Source organism: Pipra filicauda, unplaced genomic scaffold (assembly GCF_003945595.2).
Source record: "Pipra filicauda isolate LSUMZ 115617 unplaced genomic scaffold, ASM394559v2 scaffold146_size1912638_pilon, whole genome shotgun sequence".
In the NCBI taxonomy this organism is placed as follows: domain Eukaryota; kingdom Metazoa; phylum Chordata; class Aves; order Passeriformes; family Pipridae; genus Pipra; species Pipra filicauda.
In genome coordinates, this window is record NW_024103951.1 from 599,950 (window position 1) to 618,625 (window position 18,676).

At 38.3% G+C, this 18,676-nt stretch overlaps 1 protein-coding gene across 5 annotated transcripts in view; it reads right to left on the reverse strand.

Annotated features, from left to right (window-relative positions):
• PIK3CB (phosphatidylinositol-4,5-bisphosphate 3-kinase catalytic subunit beta) overlaps nt 1-18,676 on the reverse strand; it is an 83,918-nt gene that overhangs the window by 37,261 nt on the left and 27,981 nt on the right. For 4 of the 5 annotated variants that reach the window (XM_027729327.2, XM_027729324.2, XM_039378765.1 and 1 more), the window contains 7 exons: nt 12,632-12,817; nt 9,865-10,090; nt 7,055-7,278; nt 4,240-4,422; nt 3,814-3,984; nt 2,888-2,965; nt 127-378 (listed from right to left, as the gene is read on the reverse strand). In XM_027729327.2, coding sequence (XP_027585128.1) covers nt 127-378; nt 2,888-2,965; nt 3,814-3,984; nt 4,240-4,422; nt 7,055-7,278; nt 9,865-10,090; nt 12,632-12,784 — 1,287 coding nt within the window. In that variant the 5' untranslated portion in view covers nt 12,785-12,817. The remainder of the gene's footprint in view (nt 1-126; nt 379-2,887; nt 2,966-3,813; nt 3,985-4,239; nt 4,423-7,054; nt 7,279-9,864; nt 10,091-12,631; nt 12,818-18,676) is intronic. The other variant, XM_039378767.1, reaches the window with a different exon arrangement.

Consider the following 18,676-nt stretch of genomic DNA (forward strand, 5'->3'; position numbering starts at 1 on the left):
TTCATTTTGCATTCCTGAACACTTAAGTGAGGACAAGGAAAACTTTCTGAATGTTCATTTCAATATAGCTCAGAGAAAAAAAAAATTAAAATAAAAATAAAAATAAAATAAAAAAAAAATAATTACCACTTTTCCTGCTTTCCTAATTGTTTGGTATTTGGAAGGATTCATTGCCTTAGTGGACTTTTTAGTTTTCATCTTATCCATCACAGCATAAACTGCAAAGCAGAGCCTTGCCATCCTTGGCAGATCACATACATTGATTTCAAACTCCAGCTCTTCATTCCAAACGTGGTCACTTCTCCCAGATATTTCTGTGCTTACAGTAGTTTTACAAAGGAGCTCTGTACCATGGAAAAGACCAGCCCTAACATGAACCTGCCATAAAGAAACAAAAAATATTAAGCTTGTCACAGAACCCACAGAATTCTCCATACAATATTATACAGAACGTACATATATGAATTTCAACAAACAACTAAACAGAATGAAAAATTTAAGATTAATTTCCTGAATACAAATTCAAGTCTCCAGGTAGAACCAATTTGTGCTTCAAAATGAGAAAAGCTTGGGGGTTTTTCCAGCTTAAAAAGAAATAATTTTTTACTTAAACTGTTTATAAAAATCTACAGAGGGAACACTGATGACTCCAGCATCAGAAATCACCTGTAATAATAATAATGACAATGCACATGATTTCCAGGAATTGTTTCGCCTTTAGCACTCAAAACCCAACAAAACCAGGTAGCTTGAAGGATGAAAATAAGGATCAGGAAGGCAGAAGAACAAATAGATAAAGAAGCTGGAGCTATTGGCACTGAAATGAAACACATTACAGGTCAATGCATTTCTGTTTAATAACATATGTACACAGAAAACTGCAGAGTGAAATATGCCAACTTCTTTCAGGTGGCCTTCCAAAAATACCAATATGAGATAGAAACCCACAAGTGTAATCCTTTGGTCAACACCTAAGAGAAGTTCTCGATGTTACAGTTAAATGTGTGAAAGTGATCTGCTGTCTCAGGTTCCCTAAGCTCCTAAGCAACCTTCCCAACATTTCCTTTAAGCTATCAGCTTATTTCTGAGCACCGCAAGGGAAAGACAGATGTTTCCAATTTGATACAGGTTTTGGATTAAAAAAAAAATTAATTCACCTTTCTAATTCTACAATTTCTAATCCAGTTAATATAAAAGCTTGGGTCCAGATTTTTTTCTTTGCGTTCTGACACTTCCCTTTTACTAATGACACTGTGTGTACCAATGGTGCAGTCAAAGAGCAACACAAAAAGACAAGCAATTTCAAATGTCATGCACTTGGATAACGGGGTGTTAGACAGATGAAAGAGGTCACTTGTGCTCTAGGTGAACACACCCAACCCAGCTCACATTATTGCAGTGCTACCCATCTGACAAATGTTTTGTTTCCCACCACAAACACTGCATTTGTGAACCTTGGTGGTGGATTCAGCAAAAAGGGATGAATATTGGCTTGATCCAAAGCACAGTGGGCGTAAATGAACAATGGCAGTGAATTAAACAGCCTTAGAATCAGGACTAGAAAACAAATGAGTTCTCAGTAGTGACAATTTCATAACAGTGTAGACAGACAACACAGGGAAACATGCACAAGTTTGCAGGGCTGCTCTGTGCATTCTTGTTCTTGGGTAAGCACAGCACTTCTAAGTTTTCAATACTAAAAAGCATTCAAAACACTAAATAATATTTAGATGGTGCCCACAGGCGCTAATACAAAAGAATTGACAACTTTTCCTGTTTCTTATAATCAAAGTATTTTGTTTTTCCTCTAAAAACATATTCAAATTAACCAAAACTCACTTTGTAAAGCATGGATAATACACCTAGAAAAACCTAATAGCTATATTGATTCCAGAATCCACCTTCTTTTTTCCCTTTCTTTTCTTTTAAAAACTTGAGAATTTGCAGAATGCAGAGATAAGAAAATATTAGAACTAACTAAATAATGGTTTAGACAGAGAAGAGGGAAACATCTAGTTTTGCAGGGATGCATTTCCACAATCACAGTGTCTCAGGAAGTAAAATTTAATTATGGTTCATTTTGCTATGTAGTAAAATGTAGGATTGCTAATTTACAAGGAGGTTGTAACAATAGCTTTGAATGAAACAAATGCACCAAGTATCCTGAATAAAGCATCAGAACAGCAAATACCAGTGGCTAATTGGATCTCTTCCTTCTCTACATGACTGGTTATACGATCTATTGATTGCTAAACAAAACAAAGGAAACTAATGTTGTTCTATCTCACAGGAATTGGTCTTGTAAGGCCTTAAAGTAGTTTTGCAATAAATTCCCATGTGTTAACTTGTGGTCTGTACAACAGTCAGTAGCCCAGTCATGTACATTTTTACAGGAAGTGGTATTACAGCTTTCTTTCTTTGTGTTCCTCATGTTTAGAAAATAAAAGACAGATTGTATAGAAGCATACAGTCCATGTTTAGACACAGATATTTAGGACTACAAACCCCCTCATGTCCCGCTGAAAAACATCTAATATTTAATCTGTGTCAGGTGTTTACAACAGTCTATTTTAAATAAGCCTATTTCACATCAATATCAGTACTTTACAGATACCATCTTTTAAAAAATTAAGTACTGTGTAAACATTCATGTCATTCTGTCACAATTATTGCAATGTTGTAATGCACATATCGAACTTCAGACAATAAAGGAATACTTTAACATTAAAGCTGGATTTTTAACAAATGCTACCAAGGTCATTGGGAATAACTAAAAATGCCTATACTTTTGCTGAATTGAAACCTGTATGATTTTGAGTTCATTTAACATTGAAAATCATTAAAGTGATGAACAGAATGTCTTCTGATACTAGATGTAGTTACTTACTTTGGCATTTTCTTCTGTATTTAGTTTATTACCCTTTAACAGAATAATCTTGAAAGGGTTGGAAATATCCCATACACTCTGAGAAGGGAAACAAAGACAAATTCATTCTTCATCAGTGTAACATTGAGACTTATTTTATAAGCTACACATTTTAAGCAAGTCGTAAATACAAACACAAATGCACTTTTAAAAATACAGATTTGAAATCTTAATGGATAAGTTGGTCAGCAGTAACTACAAGGAGACAAAGTAAAAACTCAGCTGAAAGGGGGTTGGGGAGGAGAACATACATCACGTACTACTTCTGACAATTCAGAATAACCCTTCAAATTTATTGTTCATTCTGAATAACTACAGAGTGTGTAACAGAGCAAAGATCTGTCCACATTTCTTAGAGTGACAGCACATAAAATATAACTGTGCTGTGAGGCCAAAAGTTCAGTAATAAAGGAAGCACCAGATTATAAGAAAGTTAGATGCCTATTGTGGCAAAAATCACCATCACTGCAGTGGCAGCATCACATATGATATCTGGGCTAATACAGAGATCCCAGAGCACTGCTGCCCAAGCCAGTGGAGCTCCAACAAAGCTGGAGAACCCAGGTTCTCTGCAACAACTTCTCCAGCTGTTGGTAACAGATTATTACCCACTCCCCCGGGTTGTGATTTAAAGTACAATCGATAGCAATGGGAAGGGGGGGAATGGATGGTGGAACAGGAGAAGGAGGATGGATGAGGTGAGGGAAGGTAAGAAATTTCCAAGCAGCCTCAAGGTCTGCTATTTCTGAGGTAAATCTCACAAGCAACAGGCGGCTCTGAGTACACCCAGGTGACCTACACTGGCAAACAGCAGCCACAGCACAAATCCCAGGATTTATATTTCCTGGGTTCCTTTCGGGTCTTAGACATTCCCCACGTGAACTTACAGTTGTTGCTCTTGTTTTTTTTGGTGGCAGAGGAAGAGGAAGGGTGGATGATTTTCGGTTTATGGCAGCTTCTATGGCAATCATCTCCTGCTCACACATCTTCTTGATGGTGCAACACTCAACCAGAGTCAGCTGAGGGAGAGTCCTGTTCATCACACAGTTGCGGATGTACTAAAAGCCCACGGAAAACAGTTGTTACCAGCTAGCAGAGTGTTTCTACAGCAACTTTGAAATCAAAGAAACAAATAATTCATTACAAAGATACAAAGGGAAGGGTGCACACGTATTTTACAACTGGAGAGGGCTGCAGACATGAAGAGACAAGGTGTTACTGTTCAGCACAGCCGACCATCCAAGGGGACAGGGAGCACCTTTGGCCAAGGCAGCAGAGAATTGTTACACCGAGTTCCAAAAAATTTCATGTACCTGGAACTGAATTAACGGGTGATCACCAAAAACATATTCTAGCCTTCCACTAACTTGCAGCACATAGTCAGCAGGATCAACTTCCTCATCTTCTTTTCCATGGATAGTCAAACGTTTTCGGATTGCCAGCTCGTTCAGCTTGATGGGATTCATGTTAGGAGACACCTGGAAACTAAATACATCCTAACAAAACACAAGCAGGAATACTGAATGTCAAACTTGTCATAGTCAGATGTACAAGGCTTAAATTGTAGCATACATAATAAAATAGAGCAGAAATAATAACTGCTAAAACCAGTCTGTTTAACAGATAATGTCTATATCTTTAGGGCGATCACAATAATAATCACCCTAAAAGCTGCAAAACGTCAGATCCCAAACTTTTATATTATCAGAAGTACTTTTAAGAACACAGACCTTTATCTTTTTGATTCAACAGTGATTTAAAGACTTTTAGAGCAGTGTACTGATCCAGCAGCTTGTTTTTGGAATGTGACTGAGGGAACCATAAATCATGCACACATTCCAAGGTATTTAGCAGTACTAGATGTGCTAATTTTTCTTCCTTCTGGCCACTAGCAATTTATCCTCTTTCTAAGTATCATTGTACTCAGAAGGAAAAGAAAACTTCAAGTTATAAAGCAGAAGAAACTGTTAATGTGATTAATGTACAAAACCACCATCAAACCAGGAGGAGAGCAGAAAAGAGGAGTAGCAGTCAACACCTGTAGCACTCTGAATACAACATGCAAAGACTCTGCATTTTATAAGAATTTTTTTAATCAAACCTTTAGAGGTTATTTGTATATTTCCAAAGTAACTCTAATTTCAACGTGCCCTAAAAAGATTAGGGAAGAAATTACTTTCCTTTGTAAGTAAAAAAAAAATTTTATATTCATTTCAAGTTCCTAATGTAAAAGATCTGTGAAATCTTTCATTTCCCTTAATCTATCACATTATGCTCTGCACAGGCTTGTTGATTCAGGGAATTCTGAGGGTTTGGTGTATTTTTGATTTTTTTTTTAATTATTATTTTTTATTTACACACAATTCTGAAGATGTAAGCATCCTAAACCCAGTTATTAACAAATGTGAAGTATTGTCTGGCTTACATTCTTTTGCATTGTGCTTTATTTATATAGACATTTACTGGTAAGAAGCCAAGCTGCCCTAATGGAAAAACCACGCTAAAGTCACGCTAAATTAATTCTGTATTTTCTCAGTTTCTGCATGGTTCACCACAGCTTCCCCCTTTCAGAAAGCTGCCACACTGTGAAGGCTTTCTCCTAGCAGTGGGTAGACAAGGAATAACACTTTCTTCCCAGAAAGCTGGCGCTCTCTGGCAGCTGCCTTCCTTCCCAATTGTAGGATTTGATACCCACGTCACAGAAATGAGGATCAGCCTCTCTTGCTCCAGAGATAACCAGGGAGTTCTTATAGCTCACCCACACCTTCTAGACAAAAAGTATTTTCTCTTTCTCACTCTTACAGCTGAAAGAATTAAAAGACCACAACAGTCTCCTAGGGTGATTCCAGTGCTCAGTACAAGTAGTAAGGTCTGGAACAGAGTTTACTGCTCTAAAAAGCAGCTCAGATTTGAACTGTTAACAGTTCTGAAGGTCAGAGCTGGCAGCAGAAGCATTTGAAACATTTGAAATGTCAGCAGCCTAAGCTTTTATAGTGGCAGGCAAATACATTCTGCACCAGCATGAACTTTTGCTCTGCTTCTGTACTGTCAGCATATGCATATATATGCAGTATCTTAATCAAAAGCTGACAAACACACAGATACTCTCACTACTGGACAACTACAAGGTCTCCACTAAGCCAAAGAGGACTGCAAAAGGTTTTGTTATAATACACCTATGCACCTAACATCAGCTGGTGTTACTGGTGACCCCATATAGTATGCACCTCTACAGTTAATGTTCCCAGAGGCAGATTTGATCTTTCCATTTATTTTTTTTTAAGTTTAAAAAGATAGCACTAGAAATTACACAGTTTTGAAAATAAAATTATCTGAATCATTAGAAAATCAGTATCTAGCACCTCGGTCAAAAACCTGATATATTTACACACCTGTGAGATTTTTAAGGTTTCCAATGCTGATCATTCACAGTTATCCAAAAGAAGAGAGTGAAAAAAGGAGTAACGGGAATGCTGGACTCAAACAGAATCACAGCAACTTCAACATCAAAAAATGTCAGGCTAAAACATTTTAGGTTTTTTTGGCGGAAACGAAAGGGGTTTTTATTTTAAAAATAAGCCATAGTTTTGTTAGCCAAAACAAAAAGGTAACAAAAAGTCTCAGTGTTTTAATTGTCTGTGTGCATTTTGAGAAGAGGGAATACTAATTCTTTTCTTTTTAAATGCATTGCTCAATCTAATGAGCAGACCAACCCCAAAGATGTTCAAGGAGCCACACATAGAGGGAAGTGTGTTGAATTCACCAGCAATCCCTGATGAACTGAGCTTAAAATTGAATGCTATTGAAGCAACACAGTAACAGTTGTCCAAAAATAGTCCTGACAACTTTGAATCATGTTTTATGTTTAAACAAATGTGAAATAATATAGAATATACAAGTTGTGCATTTTGCCTTGAGAAGTAGAACTGTAATTTGACTTTAGAAGTTCAGTTCTCAACTGTAGGTTCACATTCTCACTTTCTTTCAAGAGTCAAGGACCCTGGTGATAGAATTTGCATTTTAAAGCAAACACCACAATGTTAGTATTCTATTTCATTTACATCAGTCCCATGCTAACTCAGATCTGGGTAAAAACAGACACGAAATGTGATGAACAACCACTCCTACCTGGCAGTTATCAAAATGAACAGCCACTACAAGATTTCCACTGTAGAGCTTATCTTGGAAGCTCTCTGGGATAACAGGTTCCTGCTCTGGTGGGTAAGTGTGTTTTAACCAGTCCATCCAGGAGAGACCCACAAGGGACTGAATCTTTTCCTCGCTGATCCTCCGCATTTTAGCTCGGAAGTCGTTCACTTCAGGATCTTGTAAGGCATCGAACTCATGGAGACCTGAAAGAATTCAAACAAGCAAAAAGATATATACCTGAACCAATGTGTCTCTTAGGTACTATTACATGGAAAAGCCAAGCTCACCCTGACTTTAATACTGTTTGGAAAGTTTTAAGTCTCTCCTCACAAGAGCAAATGAAGAGAAAGCACAGTAAATGCATCATAAAGGCCACAGAGCAGAAGAAGTGTCTGCAAATATTTTTTTTAATCCCACAGAAAGATGACATCTTCCTTTTTAGTTGTGTTTAAAAGTCAAAAAAGAAAATCTTCTTCTCGGATCAAAATGGATCAAAATGGCAGGACTGAAATTTCAGCCAATCCAAGACCAGTCAGGTTCCTTTTCCAAAATATGCAAAGAGAGAATTCACAGGGCAAGTCCTGCCTGACCAGCCTAGTGGCCTTCTACGATGGAGCAACTCCATCAGTGGACAAGGGATTGACTATGGATGCCACTTCTCCAGATTTCTGTAAGGCCTTTGACACGGTCCCTCTCTAAATTGGAGAGAGATGGATTTGATGAGTGGACTGTTAAATGGATAAGGACTTTTTTGGACAGTCACACCCAGAGGGTGGTAATCAATGGCTCAGAGTCCCAATGGACATCAGTGACAAGTGGAGTCTCTCGGGGGGCTGTATTGGTATCAGTGTTTTTTAATATCTTCATTAATGACATAGACAGAGGGCTGGAGGGCATCCTCTGCAGACCTGAAGATGACAGGAAGCTGAGGGGTGCAGTTGACACTCTTAAGGACAGGATGCCACCCAGAGGGACCTGAACAGGCTTGAGAAGTGGGCCCATGGGAATCTCATTGAGGTTCAGATATCAAGTGCTGGTGCTGCACCTGGGATGGGGCAACCCCCCGGTATCAGCACAGGCTGGGGATGAACAGACCGAGAGCAGCCCTGCTGAGAAGGACCTGGGGGTGCTGGTGGGTGACAGGCTGGACATAAGCCATCAATTTGCACTCACAGACCAGAAAGCCAAGGTATCCTGGGCTGCATCACCAGCAGCATGGCCAGCCTGTGAGGTTCCACTCTGGTGAGACCCCACCAGAAGTACTGTGTTCACCTGTGGGGCCCCCAACATAAGGAGGACATGGATCTACTGGAGTGAATCCAGAGGAGGCCATAAAGATACTCAGAGGGCTGGACCACCTCTGCTGAGGACAGGCTGAGAGTTGGGGTTGTTCAGCCTGGAGAAGAAAAGGCTCCAAGGAGACCTTAGAGCACCTTCCAGTACCTAAAGGGGAGGCCAATAAGAAAGCTGACAATAAACTTTTTAGCAGGGCCTGTTGCAACAGGACATAGGATAATGGTTTTAAACTAAAAGAAAGTAGATGTAGATGATACATAAATAAGAAATTTTTCACAATGAGGGTGGTGAAACACTGGCACAGTTTGCCCAGAGAGGTGGTGGATGCCCCGTCCTGGAAGCATTCAAGGTCAGGTTGGATGGGGCTCTGAGCAACGTGATCTAGTTGAAGATGTCCCTGTTCACTGCAGGGGGTTGGAATGAGATGAGCTTTAAAGGTCCTTCCATCCCAAACTATTCTATGTTTCTATAATGGAGAGTCCACGCAGCTGTGACTCCTTGGTACTTCAGGATATGTAGGGCCTGCAACTGTGTTTATCTTTTCTCCTGAACTTGGAAGGACATTGTCCAAATCACACAAAGCACTGAACACCTTTTTAGAACAAAACACTAAGTACAGAAGCTCAGGCAGGAACACTTTTTTCCCCACTGCTAAGGTACAGAGCAGGAGCTGCAGAAGGAAGGGCCACACGCAGCTATAATAAGCCAAATATTCAGTCACAGACTGTGAATCTCTCAGAATCTGTCTGAATGGTTAAACTGACCAACTGCTCCCATTGTGGGCTCTAACAAATAGGCAGACAGTGTATTGCTGAAATCTAAACAAAACCTGCAGTCTTTATAAGGGACCTAACAATGGTTCATTGTTTTAAAACAAGAGGTATGACCTCACACGACCCTGTCAGTCTGGATTGTATAACCAAGCAGAGTAGATTTAAAAGCTGAAAATTCTGACATAACATCAAGAATAAGTTACTGTGAAACCTTTAAAAATAACCTTTCATTGTTTGATGAAAATCAGTGACACAATTGAGAGCAACAAAAGAATCATATTGTTAACCAACTCAGACACCATATGTAGTAAAATCATAATAATTCTAGTTCCTTCTGTGTAATCAGTTAACTGTTGAGCTATTCATGATAGCACTGTTCAAGGATTATGCTTTTCTTCACTTAGTAATAATAATAAAATTATAAATATTTTCTCCTCATCTATCAAAATAAAATTTTCTCTTGAATGATGTAGTAATACAATATAGTGCTGAAATGCAATATAGAAAGTAGCTTTAAACAACTTTCATGTTTCATCTTGAGCATTTAAATCCTTTCCAACTACATCAGTATTTGTTTGAGAAAGGGAAATACTGAATTTTTAAGAGAAATTTTTAGAAATATTTTAATATATTTTTAATATATTTTACCTGCCCAATAAAGACCCTCGTAACCAACAAACTTTACCCTTATTTAAAAAAAAAGAAATTAAATGCAATTACCTTTGCCTATGAGGACACCTATTTTGGAATCCAACTTTTCTCCTGGATCACAATTCCTTGTCACTAGTTTAAGGACAGGAAGAAAGGGTCTAACATCACAAAGTCTCCGGGTTTCATCCTCTAATTCTTCATGTACAGCAGTCTGATTCACACATGAGAACATGTAAGAGTCAATCTCCATGAGGAGGTGGAAGAGTGGATAGGCATGTGCCTGCTTCCATAACAGCTGCAACGAAAACAGGCAAGAAAATGAAACAAAACAAGAAGGCATGGATATATGGTAGGGTATTTCCATTTGTGTGCCCAAAAGAACATAAAAAGTAGCATGTTTGCTAACTTGGTTCATTTTTATCTCTCTCTATTATTATTATATATCTACTTTGTCTCGTTTGTAGTCTCCACCTTGAGGTTATTTTTAAGTAGCAATAAGTGTGTGATAAATATCCCAGGGGCAAAAAACACACAGGGGACAAATACTATGAAGTGACGAGAGAAGGGCAGCACTAGTCCTCATCCTGATCCTTATCCTTGGCTTCCCCAGCACAGTCCTTTTTGCAGTGAAGTTGCAGGACCTGGGCTGTCACCACAGTTAACAAAGCACTAATTGATTTTGGAGCCAGCTGCTCTTGACACCAACCAGCAAACTGCTGCTCTCCTCCATCCGTTCCTACAGCTTCCTATCAAAATCCTTCTTCCTCAAGACACATCTGTATTTCCTTTTTCCAGTAATTATTGTAATATATAGAAAAGAAGTTCTCACTATGGAACCAATTCCTGAACAAAAAAACCTAGTTGTCTGGAGAAGCTTAAAGTAAATGTATTTGTAAAGTACAAATCTTTGGCAGAAATCAAAATTGTAAGTAAAGTAAGTTCTCCCAACCTAAATACTACTCAAATCTTTATCTGCAAGAATATTTTTGTCCTTATTTTACAAGTTTGCATTTTACAGATTAGTTTCTCAAGCTTCTTTCAAAACAGGAGCTGCAGGACCAATAATGTAATGGCAAAAACCTCCTCTCAAATAATTGCAGCTGAACCAAACTGCTTTTGTGGAACTGAACACATCTGCATACATTTCACACACTTGCAACAATGAATTCTGTCTGCCAGAAATGTATTCCAGTGCATTCTGCATAGCTGAGTGAGAGCTCAATCCAGCAGCTTTCTTTGGTGTTGAGCAAAAATTCCAGTTTCAACAAAAGATTAAATCTATTATTGCCTCTCCTCCTGAGTTGTGCAACTTCAATTTCCAGCTACTGGTACTTCTTAGATGACTTAATGATTACAAAATTTACAAAGCCATGAAGTCCCTGAAATTGGCTTTCACTGAAAGCAGATACTGTCCATCACCCACAGCATGGCCTGGTAAAATTGAAAATTCCATAGAAATGAAAAATTCTTCAGCCTTCAAATAATTGGCTATTTTACTCCCCCCCCTTATTTTAATTGTAACCATTCCATGTACAAGATAAACTCCTTATATTTGCTCTCAAGTCCTCTATTTATATATCCAAGAGTCCACAAACTATGCCTTGTCACAGCAACGTGGTGGGACCAAAGCTGCTAATCCAGTTTGCCATCAAAGTCTTCATTACTGTTCTGTTTTCAAACACAGTGATTTCCAGGAAAGACCTCTGTAGATAGGATCAACATTCCTTTTCTTTGAAAAAACAGCTAAATATCAACAGTACCTGTTTATAGCAGGCTAAGTTCAGTGTGCCACAACTATCAAGAAAACCTGACAGCTTAGTTCAAGCCCCTTATTGTTGTCACTTACATGCTTGTTTTTTTAAATTCTTTAGCAGTTGAAATCACTGTCAGTTATTCCATTATCTTACTCACCAACTAACCTGTTATGTTGCCATTATGACATTTTTCCAATCAGAATTATTTCAAGTATTTGAGTATAGCACAAAACTCGGATCACTTCAATTTCTGAGAAAATACTGCAGTGTCTGGAAAGTTTCAAATCAGGTGTAAAAGAAATTACATGTAGCTACTACTGATTCAAAGAAAATAAAGTCTACAAACAAGTGAATCCTGTCAGACCGAATAGGCCTTAAAAACAATATACTTATTTACCAGAAAATTCAATGGAAGGAGACATCACACTTCTTTATTTTCTTTTAGAAATTTATTATGCTCAAGGATTAGATTACTTGGTGTTGTAATTCACTCACTGCCCTGTCTAAATGTCTCCACATGGCCACTGTCTGATGAAAGGTCAGTAGAACGTTCTTTAATATCTCTGGTTATTTCCTTATGTTCTCCCCTTTGATTTAGATATTCCCTCAGATTTTAAGTGATGCCCTAATTGTATAAAACCTTTAAGAAATGGCAGACAGACTTTTTAAAGCATCAGGCTTTGGTATCCATCAAAAGAAGCAGGAGCACAATCTATGACTTCTATACTAATTAGACACACTAATCAGAGAAATGTTAGATCAATAAACAATGTATTACCAATGTGTTAGAAAAAAGGTTTAGAGCAGCAATACAGTGTTAAGGTAGAGCTACTAATCTCTGCTGAACTGTAACTACCAGCAAGGAATAACGTCTCCAAACCTTGCCATCTGCCCAAAGCCCTTGCAAACTCCCATATACATATATTTGTATTAGTCAATCTGCAGTGCATGTGCCTTCAACACATTATTTTTATGCCTACTCCAATTCATTACTTGATTTGCCAAAAGGCACATAAAAATCAGAAACAGCACTCACACCTAACAGAAGTTAAAGTTTAAGTTAACTGCCCATTTGGCACTACCTGTTTAATATGAGATATGGTGGCATCTCGAGGGACATCCAGGTTGATGTAGATTCCAGTGGGCAACAGGAAGTCCACAGATATTGAGCCATCAGCACCAATCTGGGAATCCACTGCCCAGATGTCAAGACTGTCTGTCACAGCAGGAGGCATTATGGAATCTCAATGATATCATAACCACGTGGCCTTAGGGGAAAAAAAAATAATAAAATTCAGTATACTTAACCTTTTATAATTAGACACACATTTTAAAGCCTTTGGAAAGTTTATATAAGTTCTGCTTGTACAGCTCAGCTTACAAGTCTGGGGTCTCAAATGCCAGTATTGCAAACACATAAGCAGAGTTTTAGTCATTAATGTTATTTAAAGGTAAAGCACTATTGTTGAGATGTTTATATCATTGTGACGAAGTAATAAGAGAAAAAACTAACTAATTAGAGGTTAGCTAAAACAAAGGTAGAAATTAATTTTATGTTTTCCCTAAAAAATTACTTGCATAAAACACAATCAAAGTAAGTTTCTTGGATGAAACATGGCAATATTTCATATAAAAACATGAGCAGTTTCATTATTTTATTTTTTGCAAGTTTCCTGTTAGTTGCCCACAGATGTGGCCAGTGACATATTCAACTTGAAAGTCCCTATGAATAGCAGGAAAAACATCTTCAACTCTATTAGAAAGTGACATTTTCCTCTAAAGACACTTATCTCAATTTGTTTTCACCCGCAAAAGTACAGGACAACACCCTCCAGTCTCACCTCTACCTGCCATGTAAATATACTGAATAACAAGACCCACTTTTCCTCAATAGAAGCAACAATTAAGGAGCCTCTGTCATCATCACTATCAAATAATGTTTTATCACCATCATGTCCTCATTTTCCCCCCCAAAAAATCCACTACACTGATCGAATTGAATCAAAACAAGAACTGGGGGTGAGGGTGCAGACCTGGTGAAATAACAAATCAGATATGAAGATATTTTACCTGAATTACCACATTTTACAAATGGATTCATTCATTAGTGGGCATGCAAAGTTTAGCACGGTGTGTGAGCTCTAAACCGCATACAGAAAAGAAATAAAATGTAATCCCATCATGTAACATAGATTACATTATTGGAATAACACAGCATCTACCCAAAAAAAACTAGAAAAATCGTGTAGTTCCTCATTACTAATCAGGAGATCTTTAACAAGCTACTATTTAAATGGGATACTATATTTCTTTTCCTCCATCCAGTTCCTTCTACCCATAAAATCCTGGCTGCAGTTCTGTTGTAACTGAAATTAGTAGCCCAAGAAAAACAATAATACTAAACATTTCTCATACTTTGATGCACACACAGTATATTTTCAGTTATTTTATGTGGTCATCAGATTAAAATAAAGTGGTACTGCGTTATAAAACATGACAGGTACAGCAGCAAGGAAACCATTAATCTGTTCTGTGTAGTTATTTAGTTCATAATTCATTCCTGTTTTACTTCAGCATATGATTTTTTTTAAATTTTCATCCCCTTTCAGATGTTTTTCCACATTTGCAATTGCGAAATCACTTTAGTGCATCAACAAGAGTTTAAAAATGTTCAAAGAGGCAAGAGTTAAAAATGCTGCCCCACACCCCGAAGACCAGGCACCACAACGCAGAGAATTATAAAGTTTCACAAGATTCTTGTTTATAATTATGAGCTTCCAACACACACATCAGAATCTTTTAAATTTCCATTTTCCATTAAAAAGGGAAGCACAGCCATCATGCCAGCCTGAGCATGCTGGGAAGCTATTCTTGCTTTCAGGCACTTACTTAATATTTCCTCCCTCAAGGAAGCAGATCAGCCTCTTGTACAGTCAGCACCCTATTTCTGACCCAGCAGTGACATCAGGGGGGTCAAGAGAGAACCAGTATTTATCCTGAGAAATGGCAAACCCAGGGTGGCTGTGAGAATGACTCATGGCCCAAACTGTGACATGTAGTGGCACCAGTGACTAATTTACAATATCACATCTAGGAACTGAAACAAAGTCATCCGGATGGGGAGCAACAACACCAGAGACATTTTAAACAACTTCCAGCTAAAGGAAAAAAATCCCAACAATTAAAATAATAATAAAAAGCTATTTCAGGCTGTTAACCTCATAGCTATTCTTGCCTACTGTCACAGTAACAACAACTTCACGTACAAAAAAAGGAAGTCATTAAAACAGCTATTCAAATCTTGGCTACTCGAATAACTTTGAATTTCACAGCAGCGAAGCCCAATACAAAATGCTTTTCTAAGTCACAGGTATGTAGTATTTATAGACAGCATTCAAAAAGTGTAAATTTTCTCTTAAGTTTACCCTGTGGGTTTCAGATTCACACATATGTGTGCACACATACACACACACTGCTCAACTCCTACTTCGATATACCTGCAGTTCTGAGAGAGCTGCTTAGACTAAAGGAAAGAAACAAAACACAGATGAGTAAGTAGAACATCTGCAGAACAAGAAAAAGAAAACTCAACATTCATTTTTGTATTTACTTATTTAATGTCCTCAAACAAGAAGCCTTACAACAAGAGTTCTCAATTGGATGGTATCATTTGGTCTTTTAAAGGAATTATCATCTCTAGGCAAGAGTTCCCTTACTAAGCCACCCACTCAGACACTGATCCCATTTTGCTGAGAAGGCAGGCAAGACTAGTTTATGCCATACTCAATTCCATCACGACAACTACTTCAGGACATCACTGAGAGGCCAGGAGCACCCTGCTGCAAAGGCTTCATACCACTGCTGTAAGAGTTGGAGAAATCAATTTTACCTGTGCCAAGTAGTTAGAGTGCACATGTAAAGGAATTATATGCAGGATGTGCAAGGATCTGATGTAAAACAGCACCAATCAAGAAGATACAAAAGACAAAGAGAGTTCCTAAGGTTATCCTGAAATTAAGAGCCACACAAGAACATGCTCAGAAAAAGAGAGCCTGTCTGAAGGCACTGCAAAACATCAGACATGGAGCAACAATGTCATGAACTTTCCTTTGAAAATAATTGATAGTATCAGCAAAAGACTTAGAATTAAAAAGCACCACAGAATCACAGAATCAGTTAGGTTGGAAAAGCCAAATCCACTTGGATTGTCATCAACAGTCAATATTAATCTGTGTCAGATAAGTTCTTCGGAAACCAACATTTTGAAGAATGCACCAATTATGAAAATTCACACTATGTCATAATTGTCCTTCACTTTAAACTCACCACAAATCCCCTATCACTCATCCTTTGAGGTCTATTTTTTCTGTTATTAAAAAAAAATCAACATAAAATCCCATGCAACATTCAATCCATTATCCCGAAGCATAATCAAAAAGAATATTAATAAAACACAAATAAAAGTAGCTGCAAAGAAGCTGGTGATTATAAACAACAGAGGAAAATGTTGATGCCCCGTTATCTCTCACAGCATTTATTCTCCTGAGCATCAAAAAAAATCTTGTCTTCAAACAAGTCTTTAGAAGAGGTATTGTACATCTGAAATGATGTCACCCACCCCTGACATGTGGACACAGCTCTCTCAGGATGGAATAAATATGCTATCATCCCAAACAGACAGGAGAAACCTGGGGGGATGATCACTTGTGTATTAAAAAGTAATTTTCCTTAGGAAATAAGTTTCTTTCACATCATCTCTTCCAAACACAGATGCATTTTAAGGGCACATAAGTATCTACAGCTCTTCAGATTAAATATAAACCTGGATTTACTTTTCTTTTCACTAAAAATATGAATATTTACATAAAGGACAAATATCAGAAACTAGCTTGTTCTGCTTATAAAAAACTAAGAGCTCTCTGCTTATCCAGATTTTTGCTTTATGTCAAAGTTGTTACAACTGTTGAGCACCACATTCAAGACGATTACCACTGTGTTCAATACAGCTCTTTATCTACTGCTTGCTCTGTCATGTGGCACTCAAGGGGCAAAAAAAAAAAAAAAAAAAGTCTTGTAGTAGTGAAAAGGGCAGTGTTTAAACAGTATCTTACTGTCCAGAACAGACTAGTGACAATCTGACCACAGTAATTTTGTAGGAAACAGCAGCAGCATATCACGTAGTCTAACTAGGAGAAACTCTAAGCAATTCCACAATATAACCATTGTAATAATTTTTCTAACTACGTAAACATCTGGTGCTATGAAAAGATGAGCAAGCTATAAATGAAATATCTGAGCACAAACAAGGGAGAAGAATCTAGCAGAAAGATGGGAAAGGAGTCAGAATATACAGGAGGGTTTATGTCCTATGAAACTTAGGAGGCCTTCGGGGGAAAAGAGAAAGGAAAAATTGAAAAAATTCTGATATCCTTTGAAAACTTTGAAGTCAAATATATAGATTAGATCAGCGTGCCAGTTCATAGCTTCACAGAACTACATCCTCTTGTATTCCTAAAACAATGAATTCCCGGGTGCTGCCCCAGCCCCTGAGCTTACAGGCCCAAGGCAGTACCAGGCCAAGGCACAGGCAGCAGTTTCCATGCGCTGCACGGAGTCCAGCTGTATCTACAGGGACTCCAACAGGATCCTTCAGACACAGCTTGACTCTGCTAAGTCCCCCTGGTGCCACCGTACCCACAGCTCACTCGGAGGGCAGCCCACGGCCAACAGCAGCGCTGTTCAGCTTTCCCCTTTCCGGCCATCCCCTCTCCCCGCTCAGGGCACACAATGGGAAAACAAAATAAACAAACATTGCCGCTTTTCCATCAGCCCAGGGCCTGCCTCACCCTGGGACAAGCAGGCACCGTATCTGAAAGCAGGGTGGGGTGAGAACACAGTCCTTACCCTCCGGCAGCCGTCACAGGGATGAAATGAGGCTCCATGTTGGAATTGCAACCAAGCTTCTGCTTGAAGGTTTAACGTGACAGGACAGCGATGCCAAGCAATGCATGGGCCACTGAGAACTGATCTTCTGTTCCCTGGCCCTCACAGTTCACACAGGACCAACGGTGACCCTCTGTTAAAGATGGCATCCAGCGCACTGACAATTAAAGTTTATCCTCTTTTACTACATACCATGCCACTGAAATTCCTGCTTAGCCCTAAAGAATGAACCCACTCAAGGCTCTGGCCTTTTAGAGCTGCACAGGTGAATGCCCATCTAAACTGCTTACAAGTCTAAATACAACCAACTGACGATAAATACAAATGACTAAATCAGCAAAGCTAAGATTTTTCCACCCCACAAATGTCATGGTCATTTATCTACAATAGCAAAGATTTTAAGAATTCAAGACATCTACGAAGTAGCCTGGGAAGTTATTTTTAAAGATCATGTGGTACTACAAATATTTCCCAGCAGTTTAGTTAAACCACCACATGAGCTGGCCCCATGGAATGGAAAATTAAGTGTCCATTTAGTCAGGATTCCTCCAAAAATCAGAATAAAAATATCACCATTTAGTTTTCTAAAAATATCTATGTATAGAAAACATGAAAGGCCTTATTTAAAGGCCTCATTCCCTCACAGTGCTCAGACTGGTATCAAGAGCGGTCTCTCAGCTATGAGAGAATCTGAACTTGATTTTCCTCATGAAATATAGCAAATGATTCACAAACAAGAAGAATTAAATAAGGGGTTTTTTTTCCAGGATCCCTGATTATTTTGTCTGTTCATCTCCTGTAGCTTTACTCCTCTGCTGTGCCCATTAGGCACTGAAGTCAAGATTTTAAAGCCACAATGAATGAAGCTTCTACTGAGATATTAATGCCTCTAAATAAAAGTGGCCCAGTTTTCAAGAAATGCTGAGTACCTGAATTTGCAATTGCCTTATGCAGGACTCAGAGATACAAAAAAAAAAAATGCAGACATGTTAACTGGTTTCAAATTAAAATTTAATCAAATTTTAAGCAACTTGATTTGAACAGATGGTTCAATTAGACTACCTCTAGTCAGCCTTTCTCATGGAAATGATTCTATGATTCAATGGAAGCACAGTTTTAAAACTAGCTACACATGAGATAGTCTTCAGAATTTTTTTTCCTGGAAAAGAAGTCTAGAGGTAGAG